Source organism: Amphiura filiformis, chromosome 13 (assembly GCF_039555335.1).
Source record: "Amphiura filiformis chromosome 13, Afil_fr2py, whole genome shotgun sequence".
Taxonomy (NCBI): Eukaryota; Metazoa; Echinodermata; class Ophiuroidea; order Amphilepidida; family Amphiuridae; genus Amphiura; species Amphiura filiformis.
The window spans coordinates 34594283-34614839 of NC_092640.1; the positions used below are offsets into that span (position 1 = coordinate 34594283).

Below are 20557 nucleotides of genomic sequence, written 5' to 3' on the forward strand. Positions count from 1 at the left end.
CTGTACCAAATGTGTCCATGACTGATCAATACATATGTTAAATAAGTAAGTAAAAATAAATAGCAAGAGATAGGAACACAGTAAACACAAAAATGTTCTTAAAACGCTTAATCGAAACGTTTTAATAACATTTAAATGTCGGGTTATATACAAGGTTATGTGAAGATCATGGGTAGGTTTTTAAAACATTATTGTAAACTATTTTGGGCAAACATGTTTTGTCAACAGTTAAATAATAGAATGTTTTGTATCACTTTTTCAAAAATGTTTTATGAATGTTATTAAAACGTTTTATACCCTTTATATAACCCGACATTTAAACCTTTTCTGACAAACGTGTTTGCTGAAAAGTTCATTTGGATATCGTAGAATTCCATATATACATTCCACGTATGCCTCTAAACGAGTGTTGTTGTTTTTTGACGAAAGAGAAGGCATACACCTTCCACAAAAATATTACATTATGTATTACAATAATAAATGTAATTTGTACAGCCGCCTGTCGGCCTTTCGTCTCTTAACACTAGTTTAAAGGCATGTAATTGTAGAACAATACTTTTAAAAAAGGAATAGTTTGCCACATCTCAGTTGTTCTGTAACTTGCGCAACGTACCCGTACCATTTTCCTATAGCCTTTTTAGAACGTTTTAAAAAGTATCCAATGAATTCTCTTGGCCCTCATTTTGACCTGCCAAAATTGCTTACCCTCCTTTTTTTTCCTCGGACAGATAATTATTGGATGAGAATGCAAGGCAGATTAAACAGGGAAGTGCCAGTAGATGGTACTTCCCTGGTTAAAATAAATCTGTTTCATGTCCGGGTTGCACTCAACGCTAGAACCCCTTTTTCTGAAGTCGAATACACCCGACGGCTCCTTTTTTTTACAAGTTTTTTTTTAGGTTCAGGTACCCAAACACTTCTTTTCCTGAATTTTATCATCAAAATGTCATAAAATAATGAGGAATTTCAAATTCGTTTATTTCGGCAAATCATAATTGATGTAAATTTGGCAAGTTTGGAAATAATAGAATTTTGCTCAATTTTTTTTCATAATCGACTCGTAACAATTTGAACTGAAATAGCCCAATGTAAGCCTACAACAACGCCCTGGTTTTTGTTTTTTTTTCCTCAAAAACAATCGTTAAGGGATGGAAAATTAGGCTTTTTGTTATAAAGCCACGTTATGTATAAATAACAACGGCTGTGTGATGGCATGTAAAATGTAGTCATTTTAAAGAAAAGGTGAACACTGATGGCGCTAAATGTGAACACTGATAATGGCGCTATTTGTTTTCATCTTTACAAGGGGCAAACACATAGTATTAAAACCAGAGTAATAACGAGGTCATTTTTAAAACCCTTTTTATCATAAAATGTAAGGAATAACTTATACAATTTGGCTTGATTATGTTAAAAATATATGTAAATAGCGCCCTCAAATACAAATTACCACAAAAAGACAGAAAAGGTGAAGAAGTTGACCATGATCGTGATGATACGTAAAGCAATGTTAAGAATAGCTAAAAATATATGTATATGTTAGTGTGATAGCTGTTGGTATTGTCCAGGTCTAGAATTGAACATTATATAATATTTTGTTGAAAATTTAATAAATGATCACATCAAACAACCGCGACAGAATGCCCTCGCCTTACTGATCCAGTGGACATAGTGGTATCATCAGCATTTCTGCCATAGGTAAGTTGAGATTTCCTTTCCCTTTTTTTTAACCTTAAGAACATGTAGGAAGAGAACTTCCGAAGAAAAAGAAAGAGAAAACTTAATGTATGATTATTTGCAACTTATACGTTTTAAAGTGCTAAGTGTAAACTTTCATGAAATTTGAATTCACCAATTAGTGACATGATCAAGGGAATGAATCACATGTCGGCAATTTTCAATTAGAAGTTTTTTACATAATTTTCTGGCAGGTTACGAATGCTACATTTTGATGCAAACCACATTAAATCGGACATCTGGTTACCTAGTTATGAGCAATTTATCAATGGCTGAAAACAATATAAAAGAAAAGAATTTGAACTCTGTTTTTGCCAATATCTCAAAAACAATATTAGCGACATCTGACTCATTCCCATTGATCATGTCCGGGAATAGATTGTGAAGGAACACGTGGAATGTCAAAAAGCAGATAGTAAAAATGTATTAAAGAAGGAAGGAACACGAGCTATAAGCCTGTAAAGTCAGACAGTAGCAAATGTATTGAAGATATACATTTTCCCCAAAAGACCTAAGGGAGTGTTCATAAATACTCTGGTGGGGGGGGCTGGAAAATATGTAGGGGGGTCAAAAAATTTTAGGAGTTCTGAATAGGGGGTTAAAAAGTTTTGGGTGTATGAACAGGGGGGTTAAAAGTTTTTCGGCATGTAGAGGGGGTGTAAAAAATTTCTCGCGCTGCGCGCGCAAATGTTCCCATATTAATCCAGTACAAAAGTACATTTGATCCAGTGTTAAAAATTGTCGTCTATAACTTAATTTTGAGGTTTGTGTCAGTTCTTTCTGGTCAACTCTTTAAATCACTAAAAGATGCAATATCTTTGCTCTTCTTTAGTGTTGACAATTTTTACAATAATGTTTCATGTAGTACAGATTATTCATTTATTATCACTAATATATACAACTAAATCATGTTGCATTACAAATATAGGCGGAGGAGGCTTGGAGAAACGGGGTACACGTCCTCCCCTCTAATTTTTTTTTTTTTTTTTTATCCCCTAAAAATCCTTAAAGAAGAAAAAATAAAGCAATAATAATAATTGCCATGTGCAACTTTTTTTAGCACATCGAAAAGCACCATGTTTTGGGCCCAAATAGGGTAAAATTGCAAAATTTTGCGCTATGCGAACTGGCCCATCAATTTAAGAGCAAAACACACCATTTCGGCAGTAGTGTAGACAGGGGGCGGAATGGCCCCTGACAAAAAATGAAAGAGAAAAGTGCCCCCAAAAAGGAGATTAGCATGGACAAATGAAAATTATACGATGCAACAAACAATGCAATGCTATAGGGCCTAGACAATATTCCATATAAATTCAACCCGATCATGGGCCAAAATAGTGTAAAATACAAAATGTTTGCACGCTGTGTGCCCACATTGTCACAATAAAGGCATTTTCATCCCATCATGGGCGAAATACACAATTTTTGCACGCGTATTGTCCCAATAAAGCCTTTTTTGAAGCTCAAATACATGTACAGTCTCTCTAAAAAACAAAACCGGTATATGTATTTGCAACTGCAATTTATTTTCTCGTCTGTGTCCCCGAAATTTTATTCACCCCCCGACCAAGAAAACTTCCTACACCCCTGTATTTTGGGCTAAAATACATAGGCGTAGTAAACATATAGGCGTAGATCCCGGGGGATAGCACATTCAACCATCTCCCCAATGTTGACGCTTGTATGTGTGTTTCTGACCAAATTAAGCTCATATTTGGCCATTTTAGCCCCCAAAGTACAAATTTTGCGCGCTTCGCGCCTATATTATCCACTTTTACATCAAATTTCATTCGTTTAGCTTCCACATTTCCACATCAATGACATGCGTACAATTTTATTGCACTTGAATACAAATTTTAATACCATTAATGCCATTTGAATGGTAGTAGAATTTAATTAGTAGAATGGTACATTATGATGGGGGGGGTCAAAATAGTATTGAACCTATATGAGGGGGGGTCAAAAAAGTTTTAGGTCCATTAAGAGGGGGGTCAAAAAGTTTTGGGTTCGCGAAGAGGGGGGTTAAAAAATTTTCGACATGAAAAAAAATTTTCCAGCCCCCCCCCAAAAGCATTTATGAACACTCCCTAAATATTTGAGGTCTTTGGCAAGATGCATATCTTCAATTTTTTTGAGATGTTGGTGTCATATAATACGGTATATTGAAGCATGTTGAAAATTTCTACCAAAAACTAAAAAATTCCATGCATTATATTCATGTGTACAAAATTGGACAGGCTATCTGTATATAACGAACGTCAGGGTAATATCTCATTGGTCTTTTCGTGTCATTGTTCCTAAAGCCAACGACCGTGAAAAAAGGACAGGACAAGGCTATAGGCAGGGAGGTGATAGACAAAGGTTTGAAGCGTTCTGGTGATCAATTCTTAAAACTTACAAAAAAATGGAAAAGCAGACCATCGGTGACACCGACGGTGTTTGGAAAATATTCAGTTTCAGTAGATATTTATAGATTAATAGAACTGACAAAATTTTCAAACTTTTGTCCCTATTTATGCACAAATTGATCAGGCTATGGTTTTGTGTATAAGGCCACATAAAATTAAAAATTCGTTTCACGTCCACACCTTTTTGGAAAGTGAGGAGGGAGGGAGGTTTTTTTTTTTTTTTTTTTTTTTTTTTTTTTTTTCTAAATTGACAAAATACAGCAGTTTTCACGTAAAATTGACATTGCTATCAGCTTTCAGCATCTGCCAGGGAAACGATGAGGCCCTTTTTATTTTAAGATTATGAGGGGTTAGACCCCTTAGAGTTCCACAAAAACACTTGCAAGTGAATCATGCTGACTAATAAACTTGTTTATCAGCATTAGCATTATATTAAAGTATTAAAAACTTACAATTTAATATGAAAATTGAAAAATAAAAAAAATATGGACTGATCCAAGAAAGTGAGGAGGGAGGTGGACGCGAAACGAATTAATTTTTTTATTTGGCCTAATGAACGTTAGGATAATATATTACTTGTCAGGACAGATAATTAGGCCTATATTCCTTTAATATAAGTTTAGGCTAATATTCAGTGACCGCGTACCGATCATTTTCTCTCTCACTTTCATATTCTACATATTAACAATCAATTGCTTCTGCAAGCATGTATTCCATTGATGTTGTTTTTGTATCGACCATATCTACAACATAAGTGCTGAAATAGGCATAACTTCAAAGGCTCTGTTCTGAATGTACGCAGGACATAAAATACACACTGAGAGTTGCTGAGGAGAATCTAGGTGATTCCGTTCATATATTGTAGACATATCATGATGCAGTCATGTCTACAGTAGAATTCACCACGACCTTTGCAGGACTTAAACCCCATATTAAAAGCCAAGAAAACAATCATTGAAAACAGCTCAACTATGTTAAATCAGATCTTCTCTGGTTAAATCCACACTACACATGTTTCTGTTTTACCTGTGCAAAGAGCAATGAGCTGGTATTATAGTTTCAGTTGGGTGAACGATTATAAAGCAATCGCAGGGTAACAATACTGTGTGGGCCTTTGTTCACAAAATGAGACAATAGTGTGTATATTGTTAACACGGTTTGGAAATAATTTCTTTATATTTTTTGGTGTTATCTGTCGTTTACATATCCTTCCTAAAACACAAAAGTGCGAATATTTCCAAACACCTAAATTAGCTAAAAATTCTTTTTTTAGAGGTCTATACATGCATTTCGAAATAATTAGATCTATAAAGTTTACTTAGAGGACTGTTAAATGTAAATAATATCAAATTTTAATTCTTTGCCATAGAAGTTTTATTATATAGCGAATCTCAAAACTTTAAAAATATTTCATATCAGAAGGACATTTCTCGTATTCTGAATGCAAAAATACGGTCACGTAGTAATAAAAACTTTCACCCCCCGATGAGCTTTTCTTATTTTCTCCGATTGAACAAGGTCGATTTTATGAGACCTTTGTGGATTAAAATTATTCTGATTTATTGAATGATTTGAATCAGGGCCGTCGCTAGACCATTTTCTCCCGGCATTTTCTCAGGGTTTTTTAACTGATACTTTTCCACTTCATACATGTAAATTGTAAAAACATGGCCTATAACAGGGAGGCCGCAATAACAAGTCCATGATTTAAGATTTAGAGAGGCCACATAGTGATTTTGAAGTTTTCGTCCAACATTTTTGGACAAAGCTTCTTATGTTGTTAAAATGTATCTACACACTCTGATCTTTTCAGTTTACCCGGCTGGCATTTCTGAAAAATGACGTGGGGTGAGATATTTGGGTTGAAAATAGAGTTTTTGTGATTTTTGTTACTTTTTTTTACCAAAAATGTCAATTATTCAAACACAGCTATAACTTTGAAAATAAATTATGTATGAGCTTCCTTTTTACTGTGGAAAATACATGTCACATGTGTATTCAAAATTCGTTAACACAAAATATCTGAGGAAAAATGAATTATTTTGGTGCTTTTGTTCAATTTTGACCATAAAAGTGAATTTTAAATGATAAACCATGGAAAAAATTTAAAATTAAAAAAGTTTGAAATAAAAAGTGTTCCAATGCATTGATATGAATGTGTACATCAAACAAGTCAATCATGACAAGTTGCTGAAAAGAAAGGTTTTTGACCTATGACCTCTTGAAAATCAAAGGTCAGCATAAAATGCTTGTTTTGGGCTAAAAATTTTCTCAACATTTCTATTGCTTATTTGCTATACAGTTTTTATTATATTATTTATACGAAGTAGTGCCACAATTTCAGGTTGGTTGTAGAAGTCACAAGTTGGTCAGTTACCATAGCAACCACATTTTCCCACCATTTTCCAGTCGATTTTGATGGAAAAACTGCCATAAACTATATGTAAACGATCATTTTATGTTGAACTTCGATTTTCAAAAGTCCATAGGTCAAAAACCTTTCGTTTCAGCAAGTGGTCATGATTGACTTTTTTTGATATACCCAGTTATACCAATGCATTGATATACTTTTATTTCAATTTTTTATTAATTTTTTTGTTTTTATTCATTTTTTTTGGTCAAAATTGAACAAAGTCATCAAAATAATGCATTTCACCTGAATATTGCATCATGATATAAAGATGAATTTGTGTTGTTAACAAATATTAAATATACATGTGACATGTATTCCCCCACAACAAATATAAATTCATACTGTATTTACTTTCAAAGTTATATCTGTTTTAATAATTGGAATTTTTGGTAAAAAAAAGAGGGAATCACAAAAAAAAATGCATTTTCAACCCAAATATCTCCGCTCACGTCACTTTTCAGAAATACCAGCCGGGTTAAAAAAATACATTTAAACTCTATGATGCAACGCGCCTAATTTTGACGAAAAAGTCTCATTTTGAAAGTAAAGTCATAATAATGGATGCAGCGGTCCTGTTTTTGGCAACCATAATATTTGGGAAGCACTGGAAATCAGTTAATCTTAAGCAGCATGTTAACCATCATAGTCTAAAATCAAAAGCATGATTGTTGTATTGAAGTAGACCGACCCGGTGACCACTAAATTTCAAGGACTTCTGCCCTCTTGTGACCAAATCAGATGTTTAGTCTTTGTTCCAGCCGTCATGTTCTCCTTCGTCACGAAGGAGCACAATCCAGCTTGGAGCCGAGACTAGCAATATGTATATGCACGTTTTGAACGCACGGTCCACGATCCAGGTATGGAACATCGCAATCTCTCTATGTGTCGAGCGCGAAGCGTGAGCACGAAAGGCCGGGTACGGTCCTAGGACCCGCCTTGGCTTCCTTATCAAAGCTGGGGCCTATCATCCAAGGATATAATTTTATATTTAAAAATTTTGAAAATCCTTGAAAGATCCATGTACTAACCTTAACATAACTTTAAAAAATAAATCCTCATAAAGGTTATCTTTGAATCAATATAATTGCAGGAAAGGACAACAAATACAATACCATGGCCACCGCAAAAGTAAGTATAAAATTATATTAGTTTCGCTTTCATAATTCATATTAATGGTCCTTAATCTACCATAAATACAAGGTTTTTTTTGTGTGTTGTTTTTTGCAATTACCGGTATCATATATTCGGGAAGCACTACAAAACAATTGATTTCAACTTGTTGATATAGAGACAAGTAGGGCGCACACCACTAAATAAAGTCCCATTGAAATACACGTAAATATAAATTAAAGTAAGGTTGTTGTTTTCTACCCCCATGTAAAACCATTTTCATATTTTGTTGACACCAGTGTCTTAAATAAAGATTAAAAGTTGATTTAAAATTGGCTTATTGAAACAAGTTGAGACTAACTTTCTGGGACCTGAATAGCGCCTTTATTTTCAGCTTGCACGAACGCCTCCTTTACCATGTCCGAACGCGGATTAGTTTCGGGAGCCGAACGTTTTGACCAGATCGGGATACACCATTTTGTGATATTCTGAACATTGATAAATAGCATAACTGTGACCTGGCACTACGAATCAGCCGTAAAGTCGGCCCCGGTCAATTTTGTTTTATTTAGAAAATAGATATCATAAGCTTTAAAATGGTATATCTTTGACTTCAAACGATATCCAGAAACGGTGTTATGGTTTCTTGAACTCTGCTCCTTCAACAAAATGGTACCCTTTTTCGGTTCTACATGTGTCTCTTTTTCCACATTGCTGGTAATAAATATCATACAGTCATAATTTGCGTCATTTCAAATCATCCCCAAGTCAAAAGACAATATTGCTCAAAGACAATATTTTTTAAGGTTGCGTCGCAGGCTTATAAAGAAACAATGTTGCTCCAAAAACAATAGCAAACAAGCTTAAACTATAAATTAGCCCCCGATAGAGGGTAGGGCCTGAAGAATGAGGGAAATTATGGGGTAAAGAGTAAAATGAAATGGGTGACGAGCTGTCCGTAAATATAACAGAATTTTCGTTATCAGCTCGTCATTTTTAAGGTTACTCTTGCTTTCTTGCCCTGCGGGGGCCTTAAGTTATATTGGGGTCCCACTTCGAGTGTTTAGTCGTCGTATGGGAGTCGCCGGCCCTGCGGCCTTGATGTTTTTGGTTGATACTGGGCCCTAGCATCAACAAACAACAATGAGTAACCTTAAGTGTGACGGGCTGTCTCTAAATATGTATATATATTTTTTAAATTAACCTTAATGTTAAAACCTTGAGTAACCTTAATGCAACGACCTTGAAATGTAACTTCTAAAAATACTAGTTTTTATATTCTATACCCATATCAAAAAATGAGACCTTTTCGGATAACTTCCCGATAGTCACCGGGTAGACACCGGCAAATTACACATGCAAATTAGATAGGTAGCGGGTGACTACCCGATAAATTTTTGGGAAACAATAGTGGATACCTTTCAGGTAATAGGTACCGGATGACTACCCGATGACTGTTTTGGGAAACTAGCGGGTAACCACCCGATGACTTTTTTGGGGAACTAGCGGATAACTACCCGGTAACTTTTCGGGGACCTAGCGGATAACTTTTGGTGACGATATACCTGGTGACCTCTTTGGAGACTTCCTGTTGACCTTTTGGGGAATGCAGAAATACAAATTCATGAGTATGCACAAATTTATTAGGCAATTTAGCTTATTATTTGAATTGTAGATTTTGGAGAAATATAACTCTGCAGTTATGGCAGTTGAGCTTGTGCTATCTTGCTTTAAGAAACTTGAAAGTGTACAATGTAATTTTAAATATTCCTGATTTAATTTAATTGGTTCACACCTTTATAAGGTGCATACCATTCAATTAATGTACAACCAAATGATATCAGCATATACATGTATATAATTTTCATATCAAATATTATAATTTATTTACAACAAATAGCTTAACATAAAGCTGATCAGTTAATTGACACATTAGCTGATGATTAGTAATTTAATTGACATTAATTTACTGTCAAAATCATGTATGATTTACTAGAAAAGATATAAACTAAAACATTCAAATGTGTCATATATATCAGGTACATCAGTGTATTAAGACTGCATCAATACAAATCATTTCATACAAATTTTCCTACCTGCATTAATGTCATATGAAATCAAGCATTCAATGCCTAATAATTCCTACAGCATGTTCCAGATTAATTAGTAAACATCTTGTAATGTCCTACATGTAAATCCATACATTTTGGACCACAAATAACTTGAATATTCTGCACAAATATATTCCAACTGCCAACAGCTAGCTACTCCATTATTTGAATTCATTCAGTGACCTTTGACCATATACCCACCCACGCATTCTTAAGATGCTAAATGCTATTTTCAAGGTCAAATTAAAAGCGGATAACCGCCGGGTAACTCCTGCAAGAATATAAGTTTCTGGGAACCTTCTGGGTAACTCATTTGAAATATTTGAGTTTTTGGGAGACTTCCGGATGTCTACCCGAAAACTTTTGGATAACTTCATTAGGTATCCGCAAGGTATCCGCTAGCGGGCACTTTCGGATAACTCTGGAAAAGGTACCCGAAAGGTTTCTGATGACCACCGAATGGTCATCGGGTGGTCACCGGGAAACTTTTCTTTTTGCTATGGGATAGTGTTATATTACCTCAAATATTTCTTCACTACGTTGAAAATACAAAGGGCGTTATAACTGTATTAAAGTACGTGGTATTTTGACAACGGGATACACCGTGACCAATCGTATGACAGAATATCCATCCCAGCAGGGCATCTACCGTGCCAATACGGCCGTATTGAGTTGACACAATGTGTTACGTGCACAATATGTGTGTGTTGGGTCAATTATCTGAATACATACCTATCCTTCAGGCTATTCGTTCCAGCTAAGGTGACACCTAGTGACGTCACGGTGGACAAGAGATTTGTGGGTGTGATTGCAATACGCTGGCGAAGTTACGTAATAATCGGATTAACTACCATAGCAATAGGTGAAAACAATTTTTGAATATACCGCGCTGCACTGATACGTTCTCGCGGTACCTCTTCATTGAACCATATCATGCTGATTACTTGCACCTGTAAGATTAGTATCTTTGAAAAGACCAGTATTGTATTCAATGATTGCAGACATACACAGGTGATAAGTGTAACCTGCTTGTAGTGCAGCGCGATATGTTCAAAATTGTTTTCACCTATTGCTATGGTAAATAATCCGATTAATTACGTAACTTCGCCAGCGTATAGAGCAAATAAATCTGCAATCAATTCGCTGCCGATGCCGTAGTGCACCCTGCGTCAGTAACCATTGGTGACTGGTTCAAGCCTGGGCTCATACACCCGTTCCAAATTTTCATATGCCATGGGCTAGCTTTGTGTTGTGATCATTTCGATCAGTGGTTCGTAAAAAAGAAAGCGTGAGCCAGTTGACCTAGCAACGGTCATATTCTAACGTGCACTACGACAGCGAATACGGCCCTTGATTTGATAGAACTGATCAGGCACCTGTCTCATCAAATCACTGTATCTCTATGGGCCTGTTTATAGTAGTGAGCCTTATCTGTTATTTAACGTATATTAGCGTATAAGTACTGCAAACTCAATTGTTATTGCAGTATAATCTTTCCATATACAGCCATTATAAACACGCTTCTTGAGGCGTCATCGATTCGGACTAATTCGGACTCCCCCTTAAAACTACCATTCCCGTCTCGCGTTGAACAGTCCCTAACTTTCATTGGGGTTAAATTGAGGTTACGGGGATATTGATTGACATAATTGTTGATTGATTGACTGATTGATTGATAGTGTGTTGATTGTTGCTTGCTCGCTTAATTGATTGATTATCGATTGATTGATTGATTGCAGGGGCGTAGCAAGCGTTGGACAGTGTGGAAGAAGTCCAGCGTTCGGGAACCCGAGCAAAAGCGTGGGTTAGGGATTGGCCTGCTAAATGATAATGTAAAAAGAGCCCCGCACTGCTTCTTAATTGTCCATGGGCTAGGAAGGCTCTTGCTACGCAGCTGATTGATTGACTCATTGAATAATTGATTAATTCTTCTTCTGTACATTAGATCGTCATCTACGAAGACGAAAACTTCAGCGGAGCTTCACGTGAAGTCACTGAGGATGTAAGCGATCTGAATTCTATTGGATTCAACGATAGGGTCTCTTCAATCAAAGTCTTCGGCAGTGTGTTATTGTTTGCTGATTATATAATAATGTATTAGACTAGGAGCCCAGACGATTTATTCAGCTGAGAAGAGACAAAAGGTTTGATGGCCTGGTTATGTTAGTATAGGCCCAAGATTTAATATTCCATATTGCTGCCGGGTCACAGCCTGTACAGGCAGCATGGGGGTCACAAAGGGCCCAATGTCCCATAGCTGATTTATTCAGCTGAAGAGAGACATGGATGAATCTTTTTGCATCGGAACTATTACCCCTTCAGCTGAAGAGAGACATGGATGAATCTTTTTGCATCGGAACTATTACCCATTGGTAATAGTTACAAAAAGATTCATCCATGTCTCTCTCAGCTGAATAAATCAGCTATGGGACATTGGGCCCTTTGAGGCTACTGTCTGGGCCCCCGTACAGGAAAAAGTTGCTGTCATTGGTATTTTTGTGCACCCCAATGTGTAATAGTTCCAATGCAAAAGATTCATCCTTGTCTCTCTTCAGCTGAATAACACCATATGGGCGGGCCCCTTTGGGGCTACTGTCTGGGCCCCCGTGCAGGCCAAAATTGCTGTCATTGCTATAGGCATGATAAGTATCCTCGTGGGAGTGATATCCAACAAGTTTTGTCAATGTCTCTCTTGAGCTGAATAAATGTGACAAAGCACAATTATAATGTCTCATACAGAGCAGGACAGAAGTTGGGCGCTCTGAGGAGAGTTGCAAATAAACTTGATGTCAGAGAGGCTTCAGAGACAGAGCAACTGTTTACAAGGCTAAAGTTTGCAGTGTGATGGAATATGCCTCACTGTCTAAGATGAGTGCCAGCACACCCACTCTAGGATTACTAGACTCTATCCAGAGAGGAAGGGCCTTCGAATCATAAGCGTGAGCGAAGAGGAAGCAAGTACAGAGCTGAACATCACATCTCTCCATCAAGTGGCTGCTACAACAGTCCTTTATACAATGCACACCAGCTTGTTCCCACCAGCTCTGAAGGCACAGCTACCAAAGTCATTTGTAGACAGAAGGGCTACCCGCTCAAGCCTGTCCATACCTTGCCATGCTCTCACAGTACCAGTTTCTAGAACCATACCTACTGGCAGGACCTTCATACACACTTCAGTTCACGTTTTGGAATAGCCTACCAGATGGGGTAGTCAGAGACATATCTGACAATGCAGCACCAACCTTCAAGAGCAGCGTGCATAAGGATCTTATTTCATATGTCTGATACTTTACCCTTCACACTTGTTGTTCCTAAGCTACGGTGAACCACTGATTGGCAAATGTGGTTTTCTTTTATATAGTGCCTATATAATCGAGTGCCTTGAAATATGTCACTCTTCATCGACTATTGTTCACTTCAGTATTTTAAAAACCATTAAAATTTTTTCAGCCAAAGAGACACACAGATCTTTTTGAATTGGAACTATTGCATATTGGGGTTTACAAAAATACCAATGACAGCAACGTTTTCCTATTCGGGGACCCAGACAGTAGCCTCAAAGGGCCTGATGTCCCATAACTTATCAATATGCAATAGTTCCAATTCAAAAAGATCCATCCATGTGTCTATTTGGCTGAATAACCAGTTTGGGACATCAAACCCTTTGTGGCTACTGTCTGGGCCCCCGTACAGGAAAAAGTTGCTATCCTTGGTATTTTTGTAGACCCAAAATGTACAATAGTTCCAATTCAATAAGATCCATCCATATGTCTCTTCAGCTGAATAACCAGTTATGGGATATCGGGCCCATTGAGGCTACCGTCTGGGCCCCCGTACAGGAAAAAGTTGGTGTCATTGGAATTTTTGTATACCCAAAGGGTAATAGTTACAATTCAAAAGATTCATTCATGTGTCTCTTCAGCTGAATGGGTAGTTCATTGGTAGATCACCAGCGCGGTAATCTTCGGAGTCTAATTTCACCCTTCTTAAGATAAGCACTCCTGGTGTAGTTCTCTCTTGGAAGATGACAAAATTGGAAAAATCAGTTATGTGACATGGGCCCTTTGGAAAATTGGAAAAATCAGTTATGGGACATTGGGCCCTTTGAGGCTACTGTCTGGGCCCCCGCACAGGAAAAATTTGCTGTCATTGGTATTTTTGTGCACCCCAATGTGTAATAGTTCAAATGCAAAAGATTTATGCATGTCTTCCTTTAGCTGAATAACCAGTTATAAGGCATCGGGCTCTTTCAGGCTACTGTCTGGGCCCCTGTACAGGAAAAAGTTGCTGTCATTGTATTTTGTAAACCCCAATGGGTAATAGTTCCAATGCAAAAATATTCAACCATGTCTCTCTTTAGCTGAATAAATCAGTTATTGGACATTGCCCTTTGAGGCTACTGTCTGGGCTCCCGAACAGAAAAAAGTTGCTGTCATTGGTATTTTTGTGCACCACAATGTGTAATAGTTCCAATGCAAAAAGATTTATCCATGTCTTCCTTCAGCTGAATAATCTGTTATGGGGCATCGGGACCCTTGAGGCTACTGTCTGGGCCCCCGTACAGGTAAAAATTTGCTGTCATTGGTATTTTTGTGCACCCCAATGTGTAATAGTTCCAATGCAAAAAGATTTATCCATGTCTTCCTTCAGCTGAATAATCTGTTATGGGGCATCGGGCCACTTGAGGCTACTGTCTGGGCCCCCTTACAGGAAAAAGTTGCTGTCATTGGTATTTTTGTGCACCCCAATGTGTAATAGTTCCAATGCAAAAAAGATTCGTCCTTGTCTCTCTTCAGCTGAATAACACCATATGGGCGGGGCCCCTTTGGGGCTACTGTCTGGGCCACCGTACAGGCCAAAATTGCTGTCATTGCTATAGGCATGATAAGTATCATCCTGGGAGTTATATCCAACAATTTTTGTCCATGTCTCTCTTGAGCTGAATAAATGCATTTTTTTGGCCCCCTATTCTGTGACCCCCAGGTTACCCGTACAAGCTGTGGCCCGGCAGCAATATGGAATATTGAATCTTGGGCCTATACTAACATAACCAGGCCATCAAACCTTTTGTCTCTTCTCAGCTGAATAAATTGTCTGGGCTCCTAGTCTATATGAATACGCACTACACAGACACCCCCACACCCAAAAATTGGTCAGTCAATAGGTCTATGTAACATTTGATATGGAGCTTTATGGTCTTGACCTATTTGCCTGTGCATATTCATGGGATTGAGCACTTTATTCAAAAGAATACTATAGTGTCATGTTTGTTTGTACTTAGATGGGTCGGCTACCAAAACGGAAGTTACGATGGCAGACAATATATTTTGGAAGAGGGGGATTACCCAAAAAGCAGCAGCTGGAATGGTGGAAATGACCAATTGACTTCATTGAAGAGACTCAATACTGTGAGTATATCTGTATGTTATTTAGGTTTGCCAGCTTAGCAGGGCTCAGAGGAACATTTAGGAATAGGTTTAAAGATCAGTTTTGAATTTTGACCCGGGTTGTTACCTCTGTATAAACTTTGACCTTGGTATAACAATTCTATACCCCCTCCCCCCATTATCTCATTTTGTACTATGTACCTTAATGTTCAACGATTTTGGTTTTGATGTTTTTGTTCACTGCATCCAGGACAATTTGGGAGAGACGCCGAGCATTGAACTCTATCAACACGGGAGCTACGGAGGAAAGTCCGTCTCTTTCGAGTATGAGATTAACGATCTCAAAAATTATGATTTCAACGACGAGGTGACCTCTATCAAGGTGAAAATGGGAACGTACGTACTCTGTTTTAATTAATTTGTATTAATTTTCTTGTTATCATTACATTGTTAATTAGAGGTTGCGGTCAAAAAGATTAGATCGTTCCAGACACTGATTCAAGCGTTCCTAAAATAAAAATTCCTTTAAAAAGGAAATGGGCGTACGAAAGAAAACTGTCAATGATTTAGGGTATTGTAAATGTTTAACAAACATATTGGGAATAATGGTATAAATGACTGAACTGGGACACAAATAAAAAAAAAACGAACTTAAGGGTTATGGTATGAGCGTTTGGATATTATTTTGGTGGGACATGAGAGCACATCAGACATAAGGAGTTGCATTCTGAATACTAAGAATGCCGTTATTATATCAAATAATTTGGATATTCGGGATATAATTTACATTTTTAAATGATTAAAAATTGATATTGTTTATAGGCCTACTTAAGGGAACAACCCAAAAGATCGATGAAGCCCTATAAACGAAAGTCCTTTCGTTAGAGGGGGAGGGGTCAGAAAGTCCGATTACGTTTGTAAAAAAGTAGTTAAAACATCGGTCAAAGTTGATCTTTTTTTAAGGATTTAATATATCATTTTCAAATTTTAGTATTTTCCGAATATTGACATTTTACAGTGGTTTCTTCAAAATAATTTCAAATCAATATATGGAGTGCAGTACTCGCAACCTGCAACGTCATTTAAGTTGCTGTCCCAGCAAAACACAAAATGTTTTTTAAAAGGTTTAACATTGTTATCTTTTGGGGTTTTGGTTTTGCTAAAAACGTTTTAATAACATTAAAATGTCGGGTTATATCAGGGAACTTCGATATCTGGGAATTGCGACTGAAAAAGGTCACGATTCAGACAAGTGGTATATCATCTCTAAGAACTGAATCGACAAAGGTCAGTTTATTTCCAGGCATTTGATCACATTTTATCAATATGATAAAATATTTTTAATATATTTTATGGTATAAGAACTTTTCTATTGTAAATCAGTTATACCAAGTAACTGATGAGGCATAATATGCAGGATATTAATCATCTTGCTACAAGGCGTGGCTTTTTTACTTCCGCAAATGGCCGTAGTTGTATATCATCTCTTCTCAAATAATTGTGACCTAGGTCCCGACATACGGTATAACCTGAGCAGTCTTATCCCCTGGTTATATAAAGGTCATAATAACGTTTAAAACGTTATGTATGAAAACACACTACAAAACTATTTCTAAAATGTTTTCAAAATGTTATTGTAAAATAATCTTTTAAAGAACATTATGTTAGAATATTTGCAGGTATTGACGGTTTCGCCTATCATGGTCGACAGGCATCATCAGAATGATGATGGATGATCCTTACTTCCGGTAGGACGAATCCCGACTGTAGAGGGTGTATTTACAGCCAGGAGAGGATCATACACGTGACTCAGGTAGTGGGCCCCCTCGGCTCTATCGGTTATCAAACATCGCGTGCTTTAGCTGACATTTTAGCTCCTTTGGTAGGCGGTACGGAGCACCATGTACGCAATTCAAAACATTTAGCTGAAGATATGGTAGAAGTAATGGTTGAAGAAGGGGAGATTTTCAACTCGCATGATGTTGTTTCTTTGTTTACAAACACTCCCATCGACAAATCCCTTGAAGTGATCAAAGCTCGGTTAGAAAATGATAATACCTTGAAAGAAAGAACCTTGCTCTCAGCTACGGATGTGATGGTATTGCTGCGGTTTATCCTCACCACTACGTATTTTTGTTCCGCGGGAAAATTTACAAACAGCGGTTCGGTGCTGCTATGGGTAGCCCGGTTTCCCCGGTGGTGGCCAATTTATATTTGGAATTTCTAGAACAACATGCCTTAGCCACAGCCCCGCTGGACTGTAGACCTCGACTCTGGAAAAGATATGTCGATGACATATTGGAAATAGTAAAGGAAGATCAGGTTGATAATCTCACCAGTCACCTAAACCAGAGCGATCCCACGGATAGCATTAAATTTACGAATTTTATGAAAAAGAACATGAAGGCACTATACCATTTCTGGACACTCTCATTGTCAAAAAACCAGATGGCTCGGTCAAGTTATTAGTCTATAGAAAGGTCACTCATACTGACCAATACCTAAATTTCGACTCCCACCATCCCATACACCACAAACTGGGTGTAATTCGCACTCTATTAGACAGGATGGACAACGTAGTAACGGAAGACGAGGATAAGAAACTATAAGAAGAAAAGATCAGGCAGGCGCTCGGGCGCTGTGGCTACCCCGGTTGGTCATTTAAGAAAGTGAAAGAAAAAATGGCTAACAAACAGAGCAAGCCTAACATCAAGAAAGACAGTACTAGTAATCCCACTAAGGGTTTTGTGGTGATCCCGTACGTGGAGGGCTAGGGACTCGCTGACAAAGCCAATCGGATCTTCCGGAAGCACGGTATTGCCACTGCCATGAAGCCCAACACTACGCTCCGCAAAATGCTAGTTCATCCCAACTAACACTAACACTACTGACTGCGTTTATGAAATACCATGCGCAAACTGCAATCACTCCTATGTTGGTGAAACTGGACGGAAATTTGAGACACGCCTAAAAGAGCACCGAAAAGAAACGGACAGGGTGTCTAAAACCAAAGCTAATTATACCCGGCAAACCCGTAAACAATCCGCAAGTGAGCAGTCCAAGTCAGCTATAACAGACCACGCAGTACAACAAAACCATGTCATCAATTGGGACAATGCTAAAGTTCTATGCAAGGAGTGTGATACTAACGCAAGACATGTCAAAGAATCAATTTGGATCAGGAGAAGAGGAACCAACGTCATGAACAGAGACGAGGGGGCCCACTACCTGAGTCACGTGTATGATCCTCTCCTGGCTGTAAATACACCCTCTACAGTCGGGATTCGTCCTACCGGAAGTAAGGATCATCCATCATCATTCTGATGATGCCTGTCGACCATGATAGGCGAAACCGTCAATAGTGAGTAAAATTTTTGGTTTTGTTTCAATGAAAAGTTTCCCTAAGTTATAAAATAATGTTTTTAAATGTTTAATATGAAAACGTTTTTTACCCTTTATATACCCTTTATATAACCCGACATTTAACCGTTTTCTGGGAACCTTTTCTAACCTTTGGCGAATGATGTCGAAAACGTTTTGTGTTTGATACCACATTCTTTTTTATTTGAAAATCCTATTTTTTCCGTGCCAAAAAAGATAATGAAGAAAAATATTTTAAAATACCTGTGGAATGCAATATTCGTTTCTTCCATAAACGTGATCAATATCCTTGTCGCACCCGCTCCACAACCCCATGCACTAGCGATGGCCCCTGTATCCTATATGAATACGGGTTGGAATTTTCGATATTTGTCACTTACGTTAGAGGGGAGGGGGGGGAGGGGGTTAGCCTTCTAACGAAAGGACTTTCGTTTATAGGGCTTCATCGAACTTTTGGGTTGTTCCCTAACAGTTGTCGAAGTAAACTTTTTAAATCTAAGTGATGTAATTAAAGTGTATGTAGCTGGTACGAAAAGCCAAGGATGATATTGAAACCTTTGACCATTCGTATTGAAGATATGGTTTTTGTCCCCAAAACCCCAAAAAGAAGCAAGTCTTTTTTTTGAGGGAAAATATGTGAAAGGTCAAAATTTTCAAATGATTGCTTAAAGACCGAAAGTTTACTTCGAGGATTGTTGAAAACATAGGGTTGTAAATAATACTGTAAACTGTGTAGACCCTACCTACTGTGTGCATGCTGCTCTCATCTGCTCCTGTGATATATCATGATTATACTGACTTCAGCTGGATTTATATAGTGTATTTTATATGGACATCTTCAGTTTTCATTGTGGATTCTACTGATTAACTTTGTTTTCTGAAATTATATACTATTTTGATGTTTTGGTGATTTTAAGACTCAAAATTGAAGATTGTTGGTGAACTTTAAAGTGTGTATACTGAACACTACACTATAGCTTCTATTGACTATTGATTATTGATTTTTGCTAGTGACTATAGTTGAAATACACACTTCCTGTACACTGTGCACTTAATCAATATGGATGACTCATTGAACTTCTCTATGAACATGAACATGAACACTAACTTGGATGATATTTGGGAAATTTTCGAAAGGCAAGAATCTCACACCATCCAGGTGTATAATTTTAATGCATATCAGTTGATGGAATCGGAAATTAGACAAATGTATGGCCTAGCCCAAGACTTAGGAGGAAATGGAAGGATCTACAGAGGAACCATCAAACTTATGAGTGTAGTGATCACCTTCTTCTCAGAAGCCTCACTTTTAGTCAGAGTACAAGGCTCTGGTCATGGCAATTGGATGGATAATGTTCTCCCTGGTATAACTAGGACAGTGCTAGATGAAATAGCAATTCCACAAGCCCCCCACAGTCCCTCAGACAGTAGACCTATGTCAACTCCTGCTTCTGTGAACAGATCTGTACATACTACCACTCCTATGTCAACTTCCCACGGACAATGTCATCTTCAACATGAACTTATTACACAACTCATGATTGCCTCCAAGCTTAATGGAAAACATGAAGCAGAGATTCTCACACTTCAAACAAGACTTTTGGAAATGCAACACAAGAAGAATGAAATGGAGACCCAATTTTCTACTAGTACTAGTAGTACAGCAACTCCAATGGCCAAAACCCCCGCAAAGGCAACTAGTTTTAGAGACAGTTTGTTGAGTAATCGTGAATGGCCACCCCTAACCCCTACCCCTCAAACCTGTCAGCAGAAACGTCAACCTCAACCTGGGACAACTCGGACACCAAGACCCTCATCATACCAAGCCCAGGTCAAAGCCCAAATCCCATTGTCAAATAGATTTACCATGCTATCTGATGATGCTGAGACTTTGCCCAATGACAATGAATCCACTTCTTCTCCAATCCCCTTTGATGCTCAGACCCCTACTTCTGTGCCGTCTGCAACTAGTAACAGGACAAGACAGTCATCGTCACCAAAATCCACAGC

General features: G+C 37.7%; 1 protein-coding gene across 1 annotated transcript in view; it reads left to right on the forward strand.

Moving 5' to 3' along the window:
• Positions 1–7671: 7671 nt before the first annotated feature.
• The window catches only part of LOC140167604 (beta-crystallin B2-like), a 33038-nt gene continuing 20152 nt past the window's right edge, over positions 7672–20557 (forward strand). The window contains exons 1-4 of the mRNA XM_072190902.1: positions 7672–7686; positions 11725–11846; positions 15061–15187; positions 15417–15562. Of these exons, the coding sequence (XP_072047003.1) occupies positions 7672–7686; positions 11725–11846; positions 15061–15187; positions 15417–15562 (410 nt within the window). The remainder of the gene's footprint in view (positions 7687–11724; positions 11847–15060; positions 15188–15416; positions 15563–20557) is intronic.